The following is a 22,723-nucleotide window of genomic DNA, read 5'->3' as shown; positions in this document are numbered from 1 at the left end:
TTTTTTCAGCAAGTTTTTTTTTTCTTTTTAGCTATACAGATTTCCTTGGCAGTTCATAATTGGCATGTATAATTATCCTCTCTCTAAATTTATAAATATAGAATAACTATGGCCATTACTAATCTGTCTGCAGTACTAAACACTTTCTGAGGAAGGTTTCTTCTTCTTTATACCCATTTATCCTTTTTATTGTAATTTTCTGTGAAACATTTTTATGTTTAAAATTTTGAGATCTGTAAAATGTTTATTAGAAATATTCCAAAGAAACAGTTTAAAAAAAAAAAAAAAAAGAATAAAACTTCAGAGAGTTTGTCGTGCTGTAGAACATGGTAACTTATTAGTACAATTTATTTGATACTTATTAACATCACTGTTAATAAATTTATTCTTTCTCCCCAACCTATACCTATGTTCAGGCATTGTAATAGTTCCATAGATTTTTAACAACGTATGTTTGAGATTGTCATAAAAAAAAAACAAAAAAAAAACTGCTAAATAAATTGATTTAGAACTTTAAAAATTATTTAAATTTCAGAAATTTAATTTTTTTCCCTTTATTTATATAAAAAAAAATAACTTTTGTATATTTAGCAATCTCTTATGTTTCTAAAAACTTTATTTTATTTTATTTACAATTTGTTCAGTTTTGTTGCACTTAACAATTCAAATAGGTTCGAGGCCATCTTGTATCCAGATTGGATCCTTTAGGTATTTCAACGACTACCCAAGCCCCATATTCAGAAGGTGGACCGAGATCACCTCAAATAGTATTACGTAGTTATAAACTAGGTAGCATTTTATTCTTTATTTTATTATTTTATTTTATGAGGTTCAGTTTCTTTTTTATTTTAGTAATAAATATTCGCCACCCCATAGTTGCACTGCATCAGGACAGTGTTTATAAACATGTATTCAATTTGTGTGCATGTAAAAATATCAAGATTTAATTTACCTGTTGACTACCATGAAGATTGTTTCAGAAAGGATCATTTCAAAGCATGTTTATATTGGAACCCAACCACAATGCATCTTCATTAAAAATTTTTTTTGATTGTTTTTATATTAATCTCCACCCTGCACAAGAGGTCATAAAACATATAATACAACAGTACCATCTAGATAAGAGGTAAGAGGTCAAGGAGAAAGAAAGAAGCTTTATGGAAGTTTTTTCACATGGCTGTGCTGCTTATTATATATTGGTTTTTATCCTTTATCCAACTGTTAGCAAACAAAGTTTGCGCCTGAAGTACTTTCAAGACTGGGGCAACTCGTGGTAAAAGTGGTATAAGTTCTCATCATTTGCCTTAGTATCTCCCATAATGCAAAGAACATCTGCTTGCAGATATGTATAATGCTATGCATTAAGGGAAGGGCCACTACTCAGACCACTTTCGACCTTAATTGAGGTCTTGTCAGTGGGAGATAACACTTGGATAAAGGATAAAACCCAATATATAACTAAAGAAGGAAGCTATTAAGTTTCTTGAAGAGCTGGGGATTATATCAATTGAAAACAAAAACAGTATGAGGAAGGCCATTCCAAAAAAAAACAGTTGGAATGAAGGGGGGGGGGGGGGATGAGAAATGGGTTTGATATGTTTGGAGTTCAACTGTGTGTGTGGATTGTTTGGATGCTGAGTGGCTTTTTTGTGTTTTTACATGCTTAAAGAGAGTGAAGGAATGGTAGTGGCCAATTTAGAAACAAAGAAATGTAATACGAATAAACAGCAATTCTGAGAAAGTGTCTGCGAAAGAGAAGCAGTTTGTGATGAGAGAGAGAGATATGTCACCTATTAGGCAAATTGCCATCTTCTGTATACAATCTAGAATTCTTAGGGAGATTTTTGAGTGCCACCCCAGGGAGAAGATTATTCTAATTTAAGTTGGACTTGGCATTTGTAAAGTGTTAGGAATTGAGCATTAGTGAAGCAGTGTTTTGTACAAAAAAGAGCAAATTTTTTGGAGGAAACTGGTAATATATTTATGCCACAATAAGCTAGATGAGAAAGTCAGCCCAAACTGATCTTGACTGAGAATTTGAACATTCTCAAAAGTGAAGTAGGATCTTTCTTTCATGGTAAAGAGACAGGAAAGGGTTTTGATATAATTGAAATTTGTGGCACTGTGATCTGGATTTTATGGCATTCTCCAGTAGTTGAAGCAGCAGTCAGTGTAATCACATTGACTTTGATATGATATAAATCTGGATTATGATCTGGATGATCAGCTGCTTAGCTGATCAATATGGCAGCAGTTGTATTTTGACTAAACAAGGTTACCTTGCTTAGTCACAATACAACAAGGATATCTATACAGGTAGCCTTCCATGCCTCATCAGTCTTTAAAAATCTTCCTAGGTAATTTCAGCTGAAGCATATATGAAAAATAATGAACCAAGTAACAAAATAAATTAAATTTGCAAAGAAATTAATATTCTTGCTTAATCCTTTATCAAAGTGTAAGCAAACCAAGTTTGTTCATGAAGTATCTTTATGACTACATGTGTATAGATGACATCAGTTGCCTTTTCTTCAAGTAATAATGTTGTAAATTTTTAAAGTTACTTCTTTAATAATCAGATTGAAACATTTTGGAAATACAATATTTGTAATCTATAAGATTACAAATATTGTATAGAAAATGTTAGTAGAAATAAACTTTTATTAATACAGACCAGTATTTTACAAATAAACATTTATTAAAACCTACCAGTTTCGCCAGCAAACTGTCTGGCTTTTTCAAGGTATTACGGAGATATGAAAGTAAATGCAAATTAAAAGGAACATAAAAAAACGTTGTAAACCAAACTAGTATCTATGGTTACACGTTTCGCGTGACAAAGATGGCTTATTGTTCTTATTCATTATCACGCATGCGTGTTTGTTGTAGACTTGTAATGTGATTACTGGCTAGCTGTAGTTCAGATTGATTGAGAGAGAGGATCAAGTTTTTCCACGAACTGTTGATAATTATACCCTGATTTCTGTTGAGGTTTCCGCCGGTTATTAGTACTATTGTGGTTTCCTTAAATACACGATGCCTGTAGTCGTCATCGAGATATGGCATGGAGCTGTTTTGCCAAGCTATCGTGTGGTTAGACGTGCAGAAATGATGTGCTAAGCCGGAAGAAATGCTTCTGTTGTGGTTTACATCACCAACATGTTCTTTTTGTCTAATTTCTAAACTTCGTGAAGTTTGTCCAATGTAGGCAAGACCACAGGAGCAGGGAATGTAATATACTCCTGGATATTTGTAGAACGGAACTTTATCTTTTGGTGATCCTAAAACTTGTCTGATGTTGGTGGTTGGTTTGAAGACCACTCTGATGTTGTTGGCTCTTAGTATTCTTGCTATTTGATAAGAAATTGACTTGATGAAAGGTATCACTACAGTAGAAACGTGCTGACGGTGGGATTCTTCTTGTCTGGGGTTGTCATTGTATAGATATTTTTGATGATGTTTTGAGGGTATCCATTTTGTGATAATGTGTTGCCTATTAGTGAGAGTTCATTCTGTGTATCCTCCTCTTCTGATATAAACTTTTTGGCTCTATGTTTCAACATGTGGATAATACTCAGTTTGTGTGACATGTGATGGTTTGAAGTATAGTGAAGATATCTTCCAGTATCTGTGGGCTTTCTGTAAATGGATAATTTGACACTGTTAGGTTGTTTTTTTATCAAAATATCTAAAAAATGCAGTTGGTTGTTGTTTTCTACTTCCAGAGTGAATTTTATCTTGTTATGTATTGAGTTGATTTTATCCACAAACGATTTAAGGTTGTCTAAGCTGTCTTGCCATATGATGAATATATCATCCACATATCTCCACCATGTAGATGGTTTCGGAGAGATTGCAGAGAGAATTTCTTTTTCAAGTTTTTCCATGAAAAGGTCTGCACAAGATGGTGATAGTGGGCTTCCCATTGCTAGGCCTTCTTTAGACACTGCCTTCAATCTAATTTCTTCAAAGTTAACAACACCATATACCAACAATTAGAAGGCCTAGCAATGGGAAGCCCACTATCACCATCTTGTGCAGACCTTTTCATGGAAAAACTTGAAAAAGAAATTCTCTCTGCAATCTCTCCGAAACCATCTACATGGTGGAGATATGTGGATGATATATTCATCATATGGCAAGACAGCTTAGACAACCTTAAATCGTTTGTGGATAAAATCAACTCAATACATAACAAGATAAAATTCACTCTGGAGGTAGAAAACAACAACCAACTGCATTTTTTAGATATTTTGATAAAAAAAACAACCTAACAGTGTCAAATTATCCATTTACAGAAAGCCCACAGATACTGGAAGATATCTTCACTATACTTCAAACCATCACAAGTCACACAAACTGATTATTATCCACATGTTGAAACATAGAGCCAAAAAGTTTATATCAGAAGAGGAGGATACACAGAATGAACTCTCACTAATAGCCAACACATTATCACAAAATGGATACCCTCAAAACATCATCAAAAAATATCTATACAATGACAACCCCAGACAAGAAGAATCCCACCGTCAGCACGTTTCTACTGTAGTGATACCTTTCATCAAGTCAATTTCTTATCAAATAGCAAGAATACTAAGAGCCAACAACATCAGAGTGGTCTTCAAACCAACCACCAACATCAGACAAGTTTTAGGATCTCCAAAAGATAAAGTTCCGTTCTACAAATATCCAGGAGTATATTACATTCCCTGCTCCTGTGGTCTTGCCTACATTGGACAAACTTCACGAAGTTTAGAAATTAGACAAAAAGAACATGTTGGTGATGTAAACCACAACAGAAGCATTTCTTCCGGCTTAGCACATCATTTCTGCGCGTCTAACCACACGATAGATTGGCAAAACAGCTCCATGCCATATCTCGATGACGACTACAGGCATCGTGTATTTAAGGAAGCCACAATAGTACTAATAACCGGCGGAAACCTCAACAGAAATCAAGGTATAATTCTCAACAGTTCATGGAAAAACTTGATCCTCTCTCTCAATCAATCTGAACTACAGCTAGCCAGTAATCACATTACAAGTCTACAACAAACACGCATGCGTGATAATGAATAAGAACAATAAGCCATCTTTGTCACGCGAAACATGTAACCATAGATACTAGTTTGGTTTACAACGTTTTTTTATGTTCCTTTTAATTTGCATTTACTTTCATATCTCCGTAATACCTTGAAAAATCCAGACAGTTTGCTGGCGAAACTGGTAGGTTTTAATAAATGTTTATTTGTAAAATACTGGTCTGTATTAATAAAAGTTTATTTCTATCTATAAAAACGACCAAAAATGTATACCTAGAAAATGTTAATATTACTGATTTTCATCAACATGTATGAAAATATGACCAGAACTTTTTTTGACTGCTACTAAAAAGGTTGTAAACTTAAAGAATTATTTAAGTTTACAACTTAAATAATTAAGTAAAATTTATTAATTTTAATAAAAATTAATAACTTTTTATTAATTTTTATTAAAAAATTAATAAAAACATATTTTCTCTTTTTATTAATTTTTATATATTTGTATGTAATCCAGAAGCCCTACTCTAGAAAAAACCAAACAAGGAACTTTTAAAGTTGCTTCTGGTCTCCAATAAGCAGATCATTGAAATTCATCTCCCACTTAAAGACAGTCAAAAACATCCATGATCAAGATTCTTGTGATTGTGTGTTGGCTGGAGAGAGTGTGTGTGTGGGGGGGGGGCTAACCACTTGTTCAACCAAGCTGATTTGGTTAACTGTACAAGCAAGCAAACTGTCAGTTTTGCTTGCTTGTGCTGTACATGTTTAATCTGAGTTGGTTTGTGTTTGGAGATATATAGTGATCAGAAATTTGCTAATTAGCATTAAGTTTAAACTTTTTTTAGATATCAATCCTATACATACACACAGTTGCAAACACTATAGCACTTCAGTACTGTATACAGGCAAAAGGTTAAGGGGAAAGTAGAAAGTAGAAATGTAGCTGTGCAAGAAACATGTATTCATGTTTCTTGCACAGCTGAAGACAAGACAGCATGAAGGTAGCTGTTTCAAAGAAAGAGAATTAGATAAAAATTAGGGACAAGAAGTTGGTTCATTAAGTTTGAAGATGGATATAAGATGGATGTTTAACTGGCAGCTTGTTCATATTCTTAAGTCTTACAAGAAAGTGAAGGAATGATGGTGGTTAGTTCAGTGGTCTAAACTATTGATCATGAAAATATATAAAGAAGTATAAAGCAGATACAGAATATCTGAGAAATAGAGTGAGAGGAGTCATAAATTAACTGTATTTGCTCTTCTGAATAGTATCAAGTATTTTAATGAAGAGCTTTGGTCCACTTTCCAAAATGTCTGTTATTTTCTATGGTTGAGTATATTAGGATTTAGTGTTAAGGAGCCATACAGGTGAGTAATGGATGTGATATGGACGTGATTTGTTTATGCAGGGAAAGGATAGAGCTGCAAGTCATTCCAAGAAGAAAAACATCATCTTGCCTGGAGAACTGAGTATTATCACTGTGTTTTGGTAGCATATGAATTTACAAGATTACCATGCCTTATTGAAGAAGAGCAAGCAGATCAGAGTTTAAGGCAGATTTTCATGTTTGTAATGATAGTGCAATGCAAGATTGAGGATCTTGGATTTGGTCATCTCATCAGAGGATGTAATTATAAACGAGGTATCAAATCATCAACTCGTTGGTGAGAGTGACCATGAGGTGATTACCTGGGTGGTTGCCAGCAGTGCGAGGACCTCTGTGAGAAAAGATTATATGTGGATCTACAAGGGGGTGATTATGAAGAGCTCAGGAGATAGCTTGTGGATGTAGTGTGGAATGTGGAGTTAGCTGGAAAAGAAATCAATGCAGCTTGGGGGATTTTCAAAACTGTTTAGTAGATGCAATGTCTAAATGTATTCCAAGGGTGAGAAGGTTAAATAAGGTAGATGTGAGATGGATGAATAAAGAGATTAAGCATGCGATACAGAGAAAAAGGGCATTGTGGAGGCAGCATAAGAGAAGTGGAAATAACCAATTCCATGAGGTCTACAAAGACAAAGCAAGGAGGGTGACTTGGTTGGTGAGGGTAGCTAAAGAGAGGTATGAACAGCAGTTGGATAATGAAGCCAAAAAGAATCCTAAGGAATTCTTTCGATATGTAGCCAGCAAAAGAAAGAATAATTATGAAAGGATGACATTGATTGGAGAAAATGGTATAAAGACAGCTGATGCAGAATGTGTGGTGGAGATACTTAATGATCAGTTCATAAAGATCTTTCAATCTTGTGAATGTGACGTCATGGAGGGATTGAGAACAGTTGATGATGGGGAGGAGAGACTGACTGTAGGTGAGCAAGAGGTGTATGGTGAGTTGAGTAAACTAGATGTTAATAAGGCTGTGGGACTTGATAATATATCACCACGTATTCTGAAAGAATGTGCCAGGAAGTTGCTACCTGCCTTGACATATTTTTTTAATATGAGTCTTGCACTCGGTCAAGTTCCTAAGGAGTGGAAGGAGGGCAAGATTGTGCCACTTCATAAAGGAGGTGATCGAACTCAAGCATCAAACTATAGGCCTATTTCTGTGTCAGGTGTTGTGGTTAAGTTGTTGGAGAAGCTTGTGAGAACTAGGATCCAGAGTTGGGGTTGATAACAATGGTATTATCTTTGATGGACAGCATGGATTTGCTAAAGGGAGGTCATGTTTTAGTAATCTACTTACTTATTACAATAAAGTGACTGCTTCCTTGGACAGAGGAAAAGTTACACAGTAATATACTTGGATTTCACAAAGGCTTTTGATAGAGTACCTCATGATAGGTTGACAGTCAAACTAGAGCAGATGGGGTTGTTGGATATTAGATTGGTTCTTTGGATTGGAGACTGGCTATCTGATAGGTATCAACAAGTTGTGTATGGAGGAGTGATATCCAGGAAAAGGAAAGTCACTAGTGGAGTGCCTCAGGGGTCTGTTTTAGGCCCATTACTGTTTAACTTGTATATTAATGATATAGGTGAAGATTTGGGTGGAGATATTCAGTTGGTTGCAGATGATGCAAAGTTGGGAAGAACCATGAAGTGTAGTGAAGATGTTGTGGCCTTACAGGAAGACTTCAATAGATTGAGTGATTGGGCACAAAAATGGGGATGCGAGTTCAACGTTGCAAAATGTAAGGTTTTAAAATTTGGAAAACAAAGATGGGATGCAGAATTTATGCTTGGTGAGAATATATTTTTGGAGGTAAAGGAAATAAGAGATCTGGGGGTGATAGTGGATAAGGATCTAAAATTTAGTGGACACATCGTCAAAATTGTGAAGACAACACAAAGGCTTCTGGGAATGATGTGGAGGACACTGACGTGTAGAAGTAGGGAGATTCTTGTTCCGTTGTATAAGGCTTTGATTAGGCCACACATGGACTATTGTCCCCAGATTCAGTCACTGGGTTTTCAGAAGGATGAAGAGATGTTGGAAAGGGTCCAGAGGCGACTGACTAAGATAGTTTCTGACCTCTGGAATGTCGAGAATGATGAAAAATTGAAGAGATGCAATTTGCAGAGTCTGGTGGACAGGAAGTAAAGGTTAGATATGATATAGACCTACAAGTTGGTAAGGGGTTGTTATAGGATCAGTGCTGGAGAAGTTTTACAGAGAATAGTGGGAGATCAGGGGAGAACCAGAGGTCATCCCTGGAAACTATATAAAGAGGGTGTGAGTAGGGGAGTGATAGGCAGGTTTTTTTCGTGCAGAGTTGTGAATGATTGGAATGCCTTGCCTGAGAATGTGGTGTCTGCAAAGAGTTTGAATGTGTTTAAAACACGCTATGATGAGCTGTGTGTGTGTGTGATAAAAGGACCTCCCAGGTGAGTCTTTGACTCCATGAGTTCTTGGGGTGGTAATAATAATAATAAGATTTGTCAAATGAAGAGGAGAATTGGAGTGTACTGTCATCAGCAGAACTATGGATTGTTCTGCTGATGACAGTACACTCCAATGAGAGAGAATTTATATTCATGAATAGATTGGATTACATAGTCATAGAATGGAAAAATCAGATTATCAGAAGCCATATACCAATGTGTATAGTGAATGATCAAAGTGAAAGTTGCTGGTCTAATTGAATTGTAAGAGTAGAAGTCAGACCATAACATGGTAGTTTAGTGTAAAGGTCACTCGGCAAGACCTGATCAAATACCCAGGAAATTTCAAGGCACAAATTTCTCCAACCTTTGCATTTGTCTAGGGAAAGTGTGTGTGTGTGTGTGGGGGGGGGGGATTGCTTACTATTTCATCTTCAACATTTGACATTGCAGTGGTGTTATTTGATTATGCTTTTATTTTCATTTTTAATGTGATAAATTAATTTTAAACATACCCAATTTTTATTTATTCTAAACTTTAAAATGAATAGATATATATGGTAGATGAATCCAGCATTATGGATCTCAAATTTCCAAAAATTAATCTAGCCTCATAATAGATGAATCCAAAATTATGGATCCCAATCTTCCAAATATTAATCTAGCTACATGCATGATTTTTCCATAGCTGTCATCAATACAGAACCTTCATACTTTTGTATGAAGGTTCTGTATTGATCAGCTTGTGAGCTTCATTCTGGACTACCTATCTATAAGATAAGAATGTAGTTTGTTTTTGCTGCTATCATTATAATTTATCTACACTGTAACTGGCTATATCCACACAGTCTTTCATTCTCTAATTAAGATAGAAGCCAAATTATTTGAGAATTATTACCGAATAATTCTCATAATTTCCTTAAGAGCCTGGACCTTTTTTTACCCCTTTCTTTCCAAGTATGCAATTGATGTTAGCTCTCCACGTGGCAACTCTGATCATAACCTTGTCAACATTTCCTTTTCTATAAATTGAACCTTACCACCATATCTCAGCCTGGTGTTCTTTGGCGTAACAGCAGTACCAGTTGGGATGATCTTAGGATTTCTATGTTTTTTCATGGTCTAATTCCATTTTTTCCAAACACCTATACTGTGAAGCCGATTCTTCAATAAGTGTCCTGAAACTATCAAAAATGAATTCATTATATGTTAAATAGCTCAAATCAAAAACCTCCAGCTACTGCAACATCTATGTAAAAATAAAAATTCCAAAGTAGACATTCAGAATGCTAAATGAAAAAAAAAAACTTGCTTTCTGTTCATATGGCAGTCAAACTACTGTCTGTCCCTCACTAAGGCTATTAGATGCAACTTCTGCCTTTGCACCTTTCACATCCAGATGGCACCACACCATCAGTCTTCTACTTCAGTTCTTGTGTTCAAGAGAAATCACCTTCAGCTTGACTGGGTGCATGATCTCTTGGCATCAGTCTTCTCTAACTCTTGTTTAGATGGCCAAGACAAATCTCCTATTCCACAAACTAAATAATATGCCTACTCTGATCTTTGAAGATCAGAGAAGCATACTATGGATACTGTCTGGGTTGAAGCCCAGATAGTATCCTTCCAGTTGTACCAATAGCTTATGCTCCAGAACTAATACCCATCCTGTATCACTATGCAAGTTAAATATACTCATATGGCAGCTACCCAACAGCATGTAGATATGTTAGCCTTCAAACTATTGTCCCTTTACCTTCACCTAAGTACTCTCAATAGTAATGAAAAAATCTTTAAAAATCTTTAACTACCTTGAATTCACCACTTAGTGATTGACAGTATGAATTCTGCCATATCACTTCCCAGCAAACCTAGCCAACCATACCTACTTTACACATGCCAACACAAGCCATGGAAAAGTTTTGAGAAACTCTCATTTGATCATGTTCACTCTTGATATTTCTAAGGTATTTGATTATGTTTAGTATAAAGGCCTTCTTACCAAGCTACCATCTTATAGTCTCCCTTTGTGAGTAGGTTGCTGATTTCCTCTCAGAAAATATGCATTAAGTTTCATGAACCTGAGCAGTCTGGCCCTGTGAAACATGCCATCTCCTCTAAATGCTGGGCCTTTTGGAAAACCAAATTTTGCACAAGAGGAGATTTCTTATTAATGGTTTTATAAAGGATCTGTGAAGTATTACGAATTTGTACTAATTGTAATAGGTCCTATAACTTACATTTAATTTTCTAATCAAAAATAGTACTTCTTCGGTCTGTTATCTTTACTAGTTTTGTTTTTTTAACTCTAGGAATTTTTTTATTATTCTTGTTATTCTGTTCATTTTTATGCTGAACATGCTTGTGAAACACAGGTGAATATTTTATACCACTAAATGATTTTACATAAGTTATTCATATTAGTTTAGCTATATCTATGTCAACTTATGTTCATGTTATGGAACAGATTATCGAATTTAGATGTTCGAAAATTTTGTCCATAGTAAAGAATTATGCAATTTGTTCCATCTAATACTTACTTCCTATCTTGCATCTTGATTTTTCATTTCATAAAAGTGAAAAGTTAGGTAGTATATGGATTGAGTGATCTGTAATAATTTTGAGAAATTGGCAGGTCTCTGGTTAAGGGTTAACAAATGTCATACAAATTATTCTTTCTGAATGCATAATCTGAATCACTGCATTAAATAATTTGTCTGTTACAGATATGTTATAAAGTGGATTGAAAGAAATAAATCAGTATGAAGTGATCTAAAAATCAGGTGTGCAGATGTAATTATCATTTTTGCTGAAAGCAAATATGGTGTTTGCATTTTTTATGCAGTTGTATTCATGTTTAATCAGCATGTACTGATTTACAAGAGTCATAGCACTTCTATAAATGATTCACATTGTTTTTGTTAATATATCTGTTAGCACTGATATATCTGCAAACATTGGGAGATTTTACAGGGATCTACAACTAGTAATTGATGAGATGTCGAAGCAGGATATACTCATCATTGGAGGAGACTGGAATGCAAAGATTGGCAAAAATAACACAGGATGGGAAAATTTAGATATGGAGAAAGAAATGAACGTGGAGAGATGCTTCTGGAATTTGCCACTGATAACAACCTGATGATTTGCAATACCAAATTCCAACAAAAAGATTGTCGTAAATGGATGTGGCGCTCCTTCGATGGCAAACACAGGAATATGATCAATCTGATATTAATAGACCAGAAATGGAGAACCTCAGTTCAACAGTGCAGATCATTCCAAGGAGCTGATATTGATTTGGACCACAGCTTAGTGATTGCGAATATAAGACTAAAACTGAAACAGAAGTACAAAGGAAAGTTCCAAAAAGCTAGAGACATCTCAAAACTAAATGAAGACAGGCTAAGAACAGCATATCAGAACATATTGGAAACTAAGCTTAAACCCCAAGTGAAAAACAAAATATAAATACAAGAGCAGAACGATGACTGCAGTGCTTAAAAAAACAGTAGAGGAAGTAATTCCCGAAAGAGAAAAGATCAACAAGAAATGGATAACTCAAGAAACCCTAAAATTGGTACAAGAGAACTGAAACTTAAAAGAAATAATTCAGAGGCAGCAGATGAGTTATACTGTCAAAAATGTAATGAAGTATGGAAAGCAGCAAGATCTGATAAAACCAAATGGCTGGAGGACCAGTGCAAAGCCATTATTATTGTTATTATTCCTGTTACCTCCAAGGAGTCTGAAGACTCATTGTGGGAGGACACCTACAACTCTCTCAACCACTACGCCGAACCTCTACTATGAATCACCTCCATCAACGCCATCTACCACCCACCTCCACCACCACCAGTATTTTTTGTCTGTAAATTATGTGTGTTCTGAAGGGCCGATTTGTCTGTATGTGGGATGAAAAACCCGAGTTTCCATGAGAAAAAACCCTGCTACCTCCGTATCAGCTAACTCACCTTCGATTGAAATCGTCCAGATAAAGATTCACAGTACTATGGAGAACACAAAACTAGAGAGGTCTACAAACTTATAAGAAATGTCAATAGGAAGTGGCAAACAAGATCAGTAGCAGTCAAGGATGAAAATGGTAAAGTATTGATGGACAAGACAGAAATCATACACAGATGGACAAGATATTGCAGCGAACTATATAAAAATCAACTAAATGATACTGCAACAGAAGTAATCAAAGAACTAAAAGCAATTCTCTCCACCAGCAGAGATCTTTGAAAATTACATCTTGGAAGAGGAGGTGAATAAGGCTATAAAACATCTCAAGAACAACAAGAGTCCTGGAGATGATAACATAATAGGCAAGATGCTAAAATATGGGGGGGGGGAATCAGTTGTAAAAGAAATGCATAAGCTGTGTAATGAAATATGGAGATCAGGGTATGCCCCCTCAAAGAGTGGAAAAAATCAGTCTTGGGTGTTCCTCATAAGAAAGGCAGTGCTTTAGAATGCACCAATTACAGAACTATTGTATTAATGAGTCATCTTGGCAAAGTGCTGATGAACATACTAACAGAATGCCTGAAGGGGCATACGGAGGCACATCTTCCGGATGAGCAAGCCGGATTTCGACAAGATCAAAGTACAGTGCAACAAATACTCGCACTAAGACTAATAGCAGAGAAAGCTCGAAGAAAGAACAAAAAGATATATTGCTGTTTCGTGGACTTCCAAAAAGCATTTGATAATATTGACCAAAATGTAACATGGGCTGTCTTGGAATCCTATGGTGTGGACAATAAATTGATCTGCCTGCTGAAAGATATAAACAGCCAAGCACAAGCAAAAATCAGAATAGCAGGTGAGACTGCAGATTGGTTTGCCACAAGTCAAGGCACAAGACAAGGGGACCTAATATCACCAATCATCTTCATAACACATCTGGGAAGAACACTAGATAAGATTAAAAAAGAAAGTGGAGGCATTTCAATAAATGGGATGAGAATAAACTACCTCTGCTTTGCAGATGACATCATCCTGATTAAAGAAGACGCAGCAAGGCTGGAACAGACATTGCAAACACTATACACAGAAGGAAAAAGATATGGACTAAATGTCAACTTTGAAAAAACTAAAACAATGATATTCAGACAACAGGATTTATTGAATAGAGTTACGATAGACAGATTTCAACTGGAAAATGTGGAACACATATCTTGGATGCCACATGATGTAAGACTTGGATCCCCAAAAATGATATAAAAATTAGAATAGCCAGAGCAACATTTTATTTTAAAACTATTTTAAAAGCCATGGACAAAATATGGAAGAGCCGAGTTATAAAGATACAAACTAAACTGTGCATTGTAGAAACCTGTATATTCAGCAGCATGCTCTATGGATGTGAGGCCTGAGAGAATCTGAAAGAAGGATATTGGCATTTGAGAGGAAGTGCTATAGAAAGATCTTGAGACTAAGCTGAATACAGAAAGTGAACAATGAGGAAATCTTCAGACGAATATACAACCAAAAGAAAACCTGATCCAGAAAATAATCAAAAGGAAACTACATCTATTTGACCATATATGTAGAATGAATGATGAGAGAAAATTAAAAACGTTGCTGTTTGGAATGATTGAAGGAAAGAACAAAAGAGGAAGACCAAACAGAGAATGGGGCGATGACATCGTGAAATGGTGTGCGAACTCTATACACAAACTGAGTCATCTTGCACAAAATAGAATGCAATGGAAGAATCACATCAAGATGGCAGCAGACACCTACTGGCACTGGACCCATGGTTGTTGTTGATGATGATGATCTGTTAGCAAATCCATTATTATGTTCCAGAATGAGTATTTTCTCTTTGATATTTCAGTTAATTGCAGACATTGATAAATTAATTAAGCTAATTACCAAAACAGTTAAAATGAGCAATATCAGCTTTCCAGTAGTTGGTTTAGAGTTAGATTATGAATGAAGAAATTAAATATTAATATTATTGCCTTAATATGAGATGCATATTGAGTTTTAGGTTATTACATATTTCATTGGCAGATTCAAAGTTTGTTGGAAGGGTTTCATTATTTTTACTGTGAATTATTTTTGTGCTGATATGACTTCACATACAATACATGCACATAAACATAAGTTTTTGATTTTTTTTGCATCACTTACTGGTTGTTACAGTAAGTTTATATACTGTGATATGTGCAATTCATTTCCCTCTCGGCATACTAATTTTCATCTCTACTTAATACTGTACTAACACCTTATTCTAACCTCCTGTCTTACCAGATTCGTGGACATTTCTATGCAAAGCTTGATCCTTTAGGGATAAGTGTAGCAAACTATGATCGCTCTCATCTTGAGGGTTATTGGCTAAAACTTCATAAACTGGGTAAGAATAAATTTCAGGCATTCCTAATTATTATATTTATAATTTTCAGCTATTGCTATGCTTCAAGAATTCTTGCTTAATTATTAATAACCTTGCTGATTGACCTAATAATCTTGCAAGTAATGCATGGTGTTTTATTATTTTGGCAGGTAATAATTGACATGAATTTTGATCATGTCAATTATCTGTATCTGCATTCCAAAGTACCCTTTGGAATGCAGATACTGAGACCACATGTAGTAATTAATGTTGTGATGCAGTTGCATGCTTTTAAGAATAGGATTATGTAATCTTAGGCTTGAAGTTTCTTTAAGACCCTTAATCCTGATCTTGTCCCTCTTTATCCACTGTCCTCCTAAGGACAGTGGATAAAGAGGGACAAGATTAGAAAAATGTCAGTGTTCTGTATATCACAAAATTATAAGTATATTTCACTAAAATCCATTAAATGGATTTTTTAGATGGTGGGCTTGATATTTTGAACAGGTGACACTACAGCCATATGTACTATACTGTTTCAAACATTTTCATAATAAATTTTATTAAGCATTCCATATTACATTTCAACATGAAGCTATACAAAATTAAGAGTAACATAACTAACAAGTTTTCTGCTGAATAGCTGGTAGCTACTTCTGGGTTTGCAGTAGATGTCTAATGAGATTACACTGGATGGTCTTTAAAATCACAGACCTACCCAAACTGGATGCTGTTTTCATAACAATGTCACAGGCAAAAGTTTGGCATTATCAGTATTTTTAACAAGAGAGCATTTAACATCCTAGGAGACTAGAATAAAAGAAAGGCAGAACTAGGTTTGTTATTCACTAGTTTATCCTCAATGGTTATCCTGAAAATTCATATGATAAACTTTTATGGACATCCTAAATTCTCAAATATTATGTGCAATAGTGACACTTTCCCTTTCATACTCTAGTTGACTGTCTACTTGTATTGGTGCACTGTTGAAAGAACAACCTACCTGTCCAGAAAATTAATAGCCTTTTGAGGATTTCTAAACGATAGCTCCTTTCCAGAAATAACTAGTAGATGATAAATTTTTTTTCTTCCTATAGATTGCCTTACATTAGTGAAAAAATTAGTGTCTTATTGATGTTGCTTGTAAAAGCAAATGATAAATCAAGCCTAACCTCGTATATCCTTTTCACTAATCATAACAGAGGGGAACGCAGCCACCATGAATTACACAGAAGAGGATTTTTTTATCATGGTTCATTTGAGAATTTACTGAAGTGATCCATTCACATAATTTCCTCAAGAGGAAATTACTGATTAATTTTGCCTGACACATGAAATTAAGGATTAATTTCATGTGAATGGATCTCTGGTTCAGTCTCTAAATGTCAAAATTTTAATTAGGCCAATGATCTCATATTGGGAACTCTCTTACATTTTTGGCCATTTTCTTGCAAAAGATAAACTTTTCATATCGTCTAATTAGTGTGATTTTGCTATTTCTTTCTCCTCGGGAAGTTCTAATTATGGATTTCTTATACACTAGAGAGAAAAGATAATAATTTCTAAAGAAATAATTTCTTTGGAATTCAAGTAGATTTGAACATAAGATATATATATATATTATAGGAAGGTTTCTGTTAGGAGCATGACCAAATAGCCTATCACACGATGTCAAAATTAACAAGTTAAAGATTTTTAAGTAACTTATTTACTGGATTGCGAAATAAAAAAAAAATTACATCTATTATACCAGATCAAGAATTACGTTTTGAAGATTCCCAAAAATAGTTCTCTGCTCCAATCTACAGTAGAGTAGGTAGCCTATATAGGCAAGTATAGTTAGCTATGCATGTCTTTGTTGGCAACTCTCCCTCACATTGAAAACTGTCTGGATTTTAAAAAAATGGTGCACCTTCATTTTTCTCCTTCTGACATTAGTCATGATTTTATATTTATGACCATTTCATTGGCATTTGCTCTAGATTTATCATTAAAGATTTTCCACAAGACTTGAATACAAATTCAAACAATTTAAAATAATTTAAATATTCAGCTAAGCTCTATAAACCAGTTGACAGTACCTTTTGCTGACTACTTCATGCAAAACTCTGAAACAAGTATTGAAATGGGTTTGAACCAAAATAAAATGTTCCTCTCAGAACAATGCAAAACTTTTTTTTCTCCTAATCACATAAATTAATAATCTTAGAATTTTTTTTGTTATCAGGAATTTATCTAACTGGATGAACAGTTCCTCTGAAGATATATTTCCAGGTTAGAGCAAAAAATTTCACTTCCGGAAAATAATGCTCCTTCTGAAAGCACACACACAAATTTATATATATTTATTTATATTAATTTTTATTTATTGACTATTCGATTAACTTAATAATTATGATAGTGAAAAAAATTATGCAGAAGTTGTTTCTTTTTTTTGTTGTTACTATTAACAATGAAAAAGAATATTAATAATCTAAATTTATTGAAATACAAAATGAAAATAAAATAAGAGGTTTTTTATTTATAGATATGATATATATATATATATATATATATATATATATGGATTGCATGCGTATGTATTGTTGAATTTTAAAAAACAAATATATATATTTAAAAATAAAAGTTGTCTGTGTGTGTAATATAATGTTTTTTATTTTTTTTTTTAGATGGAATATAATTTTCTGAGAGTAAACTTTTTTTGCTCTGAACCAGAATGATTTACCTGAGCAAAAAAAATTTTTGCTCCCCTGAATTAAATCCTCAAAGATAGATATCCGAGCAACTAAACATCACTTGTTTCAGTAGGATAGAAATATATTTACAAAAAAAAATTTCGTTCCACTCCTGAATATTTATTTCAACCCCTTCTCTGAACAGCACATTCTAAACACTGTCAGTCCCCATCTTTCCATTTGGATGAGATATCTTCAGCATTTAAATTTTTGCTGTATCTGAATTATAAGTCTTCTTTTCAGAGATTAACTCTGTCATAAATTCAGTTAAGTGGTTGAAAATGATAATCGCTTTCTTTTCCTAATCTTATCATATATGTTACAAAGATGGTGACCTCAATTTTTCTGTGCACAGAAGGAATACTCATATAGGAAGATATACTGATCTATATTATCTGTGTCATAAGTCTCGTAATGCTCATCCAGTAAACAAGCATTTTAAAGTGCTCTACTGCAACATGAATTAAATTTTACTAATTACTCTTTTCTCCCAGACAGTTCAGTAATTTCATTGAGAAAATAATGAAAGACTACTTAAATCATATTGTTCCCTTCAAAAAGAGATCTTCAAGGTTTCTCTCCCATACATCAAGGTATTTCAGAGAGAGAGAGAGAGTGAATTGCCAACTTTTTAGAGTCTGTTAATTTGGTTACTTTCCACTCAGTATACAAGCTACTAGCTTTCTTCTTATGTTTCCTGTTGGATAAATTTGATCTATTATCTCACATGCTGGTATTGACTAAGTTCCTTGTTCATATAATTTGTTATTCTTTTGTGAAGAATGGGAATTTGGCAAATGGGCACTGGATTATATGAGAAAACACCAGGTCTAAATGTGATCTTGTTCAGCATGCATTTTCATCTAGTCAGTCACCTACTCAAAGCTGGGGTATTCACAGGAGCTGACTCTTGTTGAGCAAGTCCTAAAAGGATTGCTGCATATAAAGAATAAGAAATCATGAATCAGTGGGTATTTCACCCATTCTGTGGAAAAGGCCTCTGCATCCCCTACCACTTCTTGCAGTGACTTCACTCCAAAACTTAATATGATTTTGCTTTATAATGCGCACCCATGTGAGGCATCTCTTCATGGTGGAAGTGACTGTTCAGTGATGGTACTTGTTCCTTTCAATTTCATTCTTTTCTTTCTATGCTTTTCCTTCTATATTCTGTGGTCTAAGAGAGTGGTCTGGAAAGTTCTCAGCCTCAATCATAGATATCAACACTATCAGCAAGATTTTTTTTTTTCTAAGTTGGTACATCTGTCATAAGCATCCATGTGAAATTGCAAGTCATTCTATCAAGTAGTTTGTTTATATACAGTTGTCTGAAGCAAAAGTGTTGTCTGTTCCTTGAAATGGATAAAATTGAGTATCATGCGGTTATAAAATAATTTGTAAAAGAAGGTTTAATGGCAAAAGAAATTCATTTGAAGTTCATAAAAGTTTATGGGTTTTCTTCTCCTTTGTTTTCGACAATTAAGAAATGGGCTACGGAGTTAAAATGTGGCCGTACCAGCCTTGAAGATGATCCACATGAAGGATGTTCAAAAACTAGAAATCATTGATCAAGTGCATGATATGGTATTGGATGACTGGCGAGTCAAATTGCGTGAAATTGCTGAGACTATAGGCATTTCTAAAGAACGTGTAGGATAAATTTTGCATGAAGAATGCATATGATAAAGCTTTATGCAAGATGGGTGGCACACTTGCTTACAGCAGATCAAAAATGCACTTGCATGAAAATCTCTGAACAGTGCTTGGAGCATTTTAACAAGAATAAAACTGATTTTGTGCATCAATTTATTACTATGGATGAGACTCAGATTCACCATTACACACCAGAATCCAAACAGCAGTCGAAACAGTGGACAGAAGCCGGTTGTTCGGCGCCAAAGAAGACAAAGTCGGTTCCATCAGTAGGGAAGGCCATGGCATTGGTGTTTTGGGATGCTAAAGGCAATTTGTTTATTAATTATCTTGAAAAGGGTAAAACAATAACCAGGGAATATTATTCCGATCTTTTAACCGGATTACTGGTTTAAAGACCCAGTTTGCAGAAGAAAAAAATTATCTTTCATCAGGACAATGCACCTTCCCACAAAAGTGCTTTCCCACAGAAATGACTATGGGAAGTAATGAAAGTAATAGGTTTTCCTTAATTTTCAATGGAAAAATTAAGGGATCTGCGCTGTGAATTGTTGGCCATCCACCCTATTCCTCAGATTTGGCTCCCTCTGACTTCTCTTTCCAAAACTAAAACTCTTCCTCACTGGTCTATGTTGTTTCTGCTGCAGATATTTTCCAAGATGAGCTTCATAATGTCATATTGCAGTTATCACCCCTTTCCTTTTAATTGGGGATTTAAATGGGCATAACACTCTGGGGGGGGGTGCTTGAACAAGCATTAGGGGAAGAGTTGTTGAGCATATGCTCGATAACAATAATTTTTCATTACTATGGGAGGTAATGAAAGTAATAGGTTTTCCATAATACATTATCAGGTTGATAACTAACTTGTAAAGTGAGCAAGAACATGTGTTGGATTAAGGGATTGGCTTCAGGTTAGCAAAGACGTTAGACAAGGACGCCTTCTTACTTTTCATCTGTTTAGTATCTGTACTGAGGACATCATGTGTGTAGCACTAGATAGGCTGAGGATAGGAATTAAGTTATGTAGCAGATGGTAAGCAATCTGAGATATGCTAATGATCAGCAAGGACATACTGACTTAGACTCAGTCTTAGTGAAACAAAGATTATGGTTCTTGAAGAAAATATAGACAGAGAAGGTTGTGAGAAAGAGGTAGATAAATAACTGAGGAAATCAGCAAATTTTTGAGTGCCTTGGATGCCATTATCCATAATTTGCTATTCAGAAAACAAGATGTTAAGAATAGCTATAACAATAGACTTCTTTGAATTCTGGAAGAATAGATCTATCACTACAAGAACAAAGTTGAGGGTTTCTGGATGCATCTGCTTTTTCAATAGCTGCTTGCTGATGTGAAACCTAGAACCTGAAGGAGTCTGATAGGAAAACAACAGCTGAATCATTACTTGGCCATCACAGGCCATTTGAGTCTGACATATTTAAGGGGAAGTTGAGATGCAGTATATACATTACATCCATTCATAATTGTGAAGTAGCTGTACAGTTCTGAATAATATAGTAGAATGCATAAATTTAAATTATTGAATTTCTTGAATTTTAAGATTATGATGTAGCTTCTGTTATCCATAATTAACTTAACAGACGACATCACAAACTATAGAAAGAATGAATGAAGACAGATGGCCAAATATTGCCTGGAAATATAAACCAAAGGGACACCAATCAAAAGGAAGACCCAGGAGGAGATTAGTCATGTCACAGACAGAAGATGTAGCTTCTGTCTGTGACATGACTAATGCTCATCAGCAGTCACTTTCTTACCAGATGTGGCATGTTTTCCATGACTTCTGCACATGTGATTCTTTTCTGTAGAACATCAGCAGGTAGCATGCCCACAGAATCTTTTTTTTTTTTCTTTTACAAATATCGATAGTAGGAAGGGTGTGGTGATCAAAAAATTAGAACAGCTCAACCAGTTGATTCAGTAATAATACACTGACGTGTCTTTGCACATTGCTTTCATCATAATTCCAAAGCAAGCAACCAATCAGAAATGAATTAGGCACTGTCCTGCTGAGAAAATATGCATTCTTGATTCTTTTCATCATTCTCTAAAATGAGAGAATGCTTTTAAGTATATGGAACTGGTGACATTCCTTTCTATGAAAAATAAGCCATACACTTTCTTGTTACTCATGATCATCATCAATTTTCTGATAGACCCTCAAGGAGTATTCAGGTGACTTATGACAGAACTACATGATTAAGTTTACATTATTATTAATCTCCTATCAACATTTTCCCTCCAAATCAATCCATTACTTGTGAGCACTCTGATATTGTCATATATAACATTCCATGCTTCTAAGGCACTTCTGATTGAATCAATCCATGTAGACTTTTGTTTTCCTCTGGGTCTCTTTCCTGCCATCTTGGCATCAAACATCATCAAATGGGTGAACCTTTCCTCACCCATTCGATTTAAGTGGCCATATCACCTTAGGTTAGCTCTGCTGACACATTCTTGAATGCTATAATGTCAAATTCTTTTCTGATATCTTCATTTTTAATATGATTCTGCCTTTGATGCTAGTTCACTCTCCTCAATTTTCTCAGAACCCCCATATCTGTGGTCTCTAGTCTTTGATCAAGTGCTTTATTTCTAATCCAACTCTCAGATCCATGACTTGTGGTTTGAACTCTTTCTTGTATACTACTAGTCAGGTGGTTTGACTAATTTCTCTCTTATTTCATATAAATTTATTCAGTTAGCACCCCCATCATTCTATCTTTGATTATTCTGCTGTTTATTTCCAAATTAAACTTTCCATCTTCACTAAAAACTGTTTCTAAATAGATGAAATATTTTACTTGTTCTGTGAGTTGTCCATCAAGAATGCAGCTGAAATTTTCTATGTTTCTGCCTATTTTCTTAGTTTTAGTCTTTTTATTGCTAATTTTCATGCCAAAGTTGTTACAGAGATAATTCAATTTAGTTAGAGAATCCTAGAGACTTGTGCTGGATGGGATTTTAGGAATACATCATCTATATAAAGCAAAGGGCTAAGTTTAACATCTCTAATTGTAATATCAGGTTTAATGTCGTGTTCTTTTAAAATGCGATCCATACAGATGATAAATAAGAGGGAA

The 22,723-nt window shown here is 34.7% G+C and overlaps 1 protein-coding gene across 1 annotated transcript in view; it reads left to right on the top strand.

The window, feature by feature from the left end:
* LOC150104569 (2-oxoglutarate dehydrogenase complex component E1-like) overlaps positions 1-22,723 on the top strand; it is a 567,065-nt gene that overhangs the window by 81,973 nt on the left and 462,369 nt on the right. Inside the window, exon 3 of the mRNA XM_090395786.1 lies at positions 672-789. Within this exon, the coding sequence (XP_090251912.1) occupies positions 672-789 (118 nt within the window). The remainder of the gene's footprint in view (positions 1-671; positions 790-22,723) is intronic.

The sequence above is a fragment of the Typopeltis vanoorti genome, chromosome 7 (genome assembly GCF_054136105.1).
Source record: "Typopeltis vanoorti isolate ZY-2024b chromosome 7, IOZ_Tvanoo_1.0, whole genome shotgun sequence".
Lineage (NCBI taxonomy): Eukaryota > Metazoa > Arthropoda > Arachnida > Uropygi > Thelyphonidae > Typopeltis > Typopeltis vanoorti.
The sequence above is the reverse complement of the archived record's forward strand: the minus strand, read 5'-3'. Positions and strand labels throughout refer to the sequence as shown.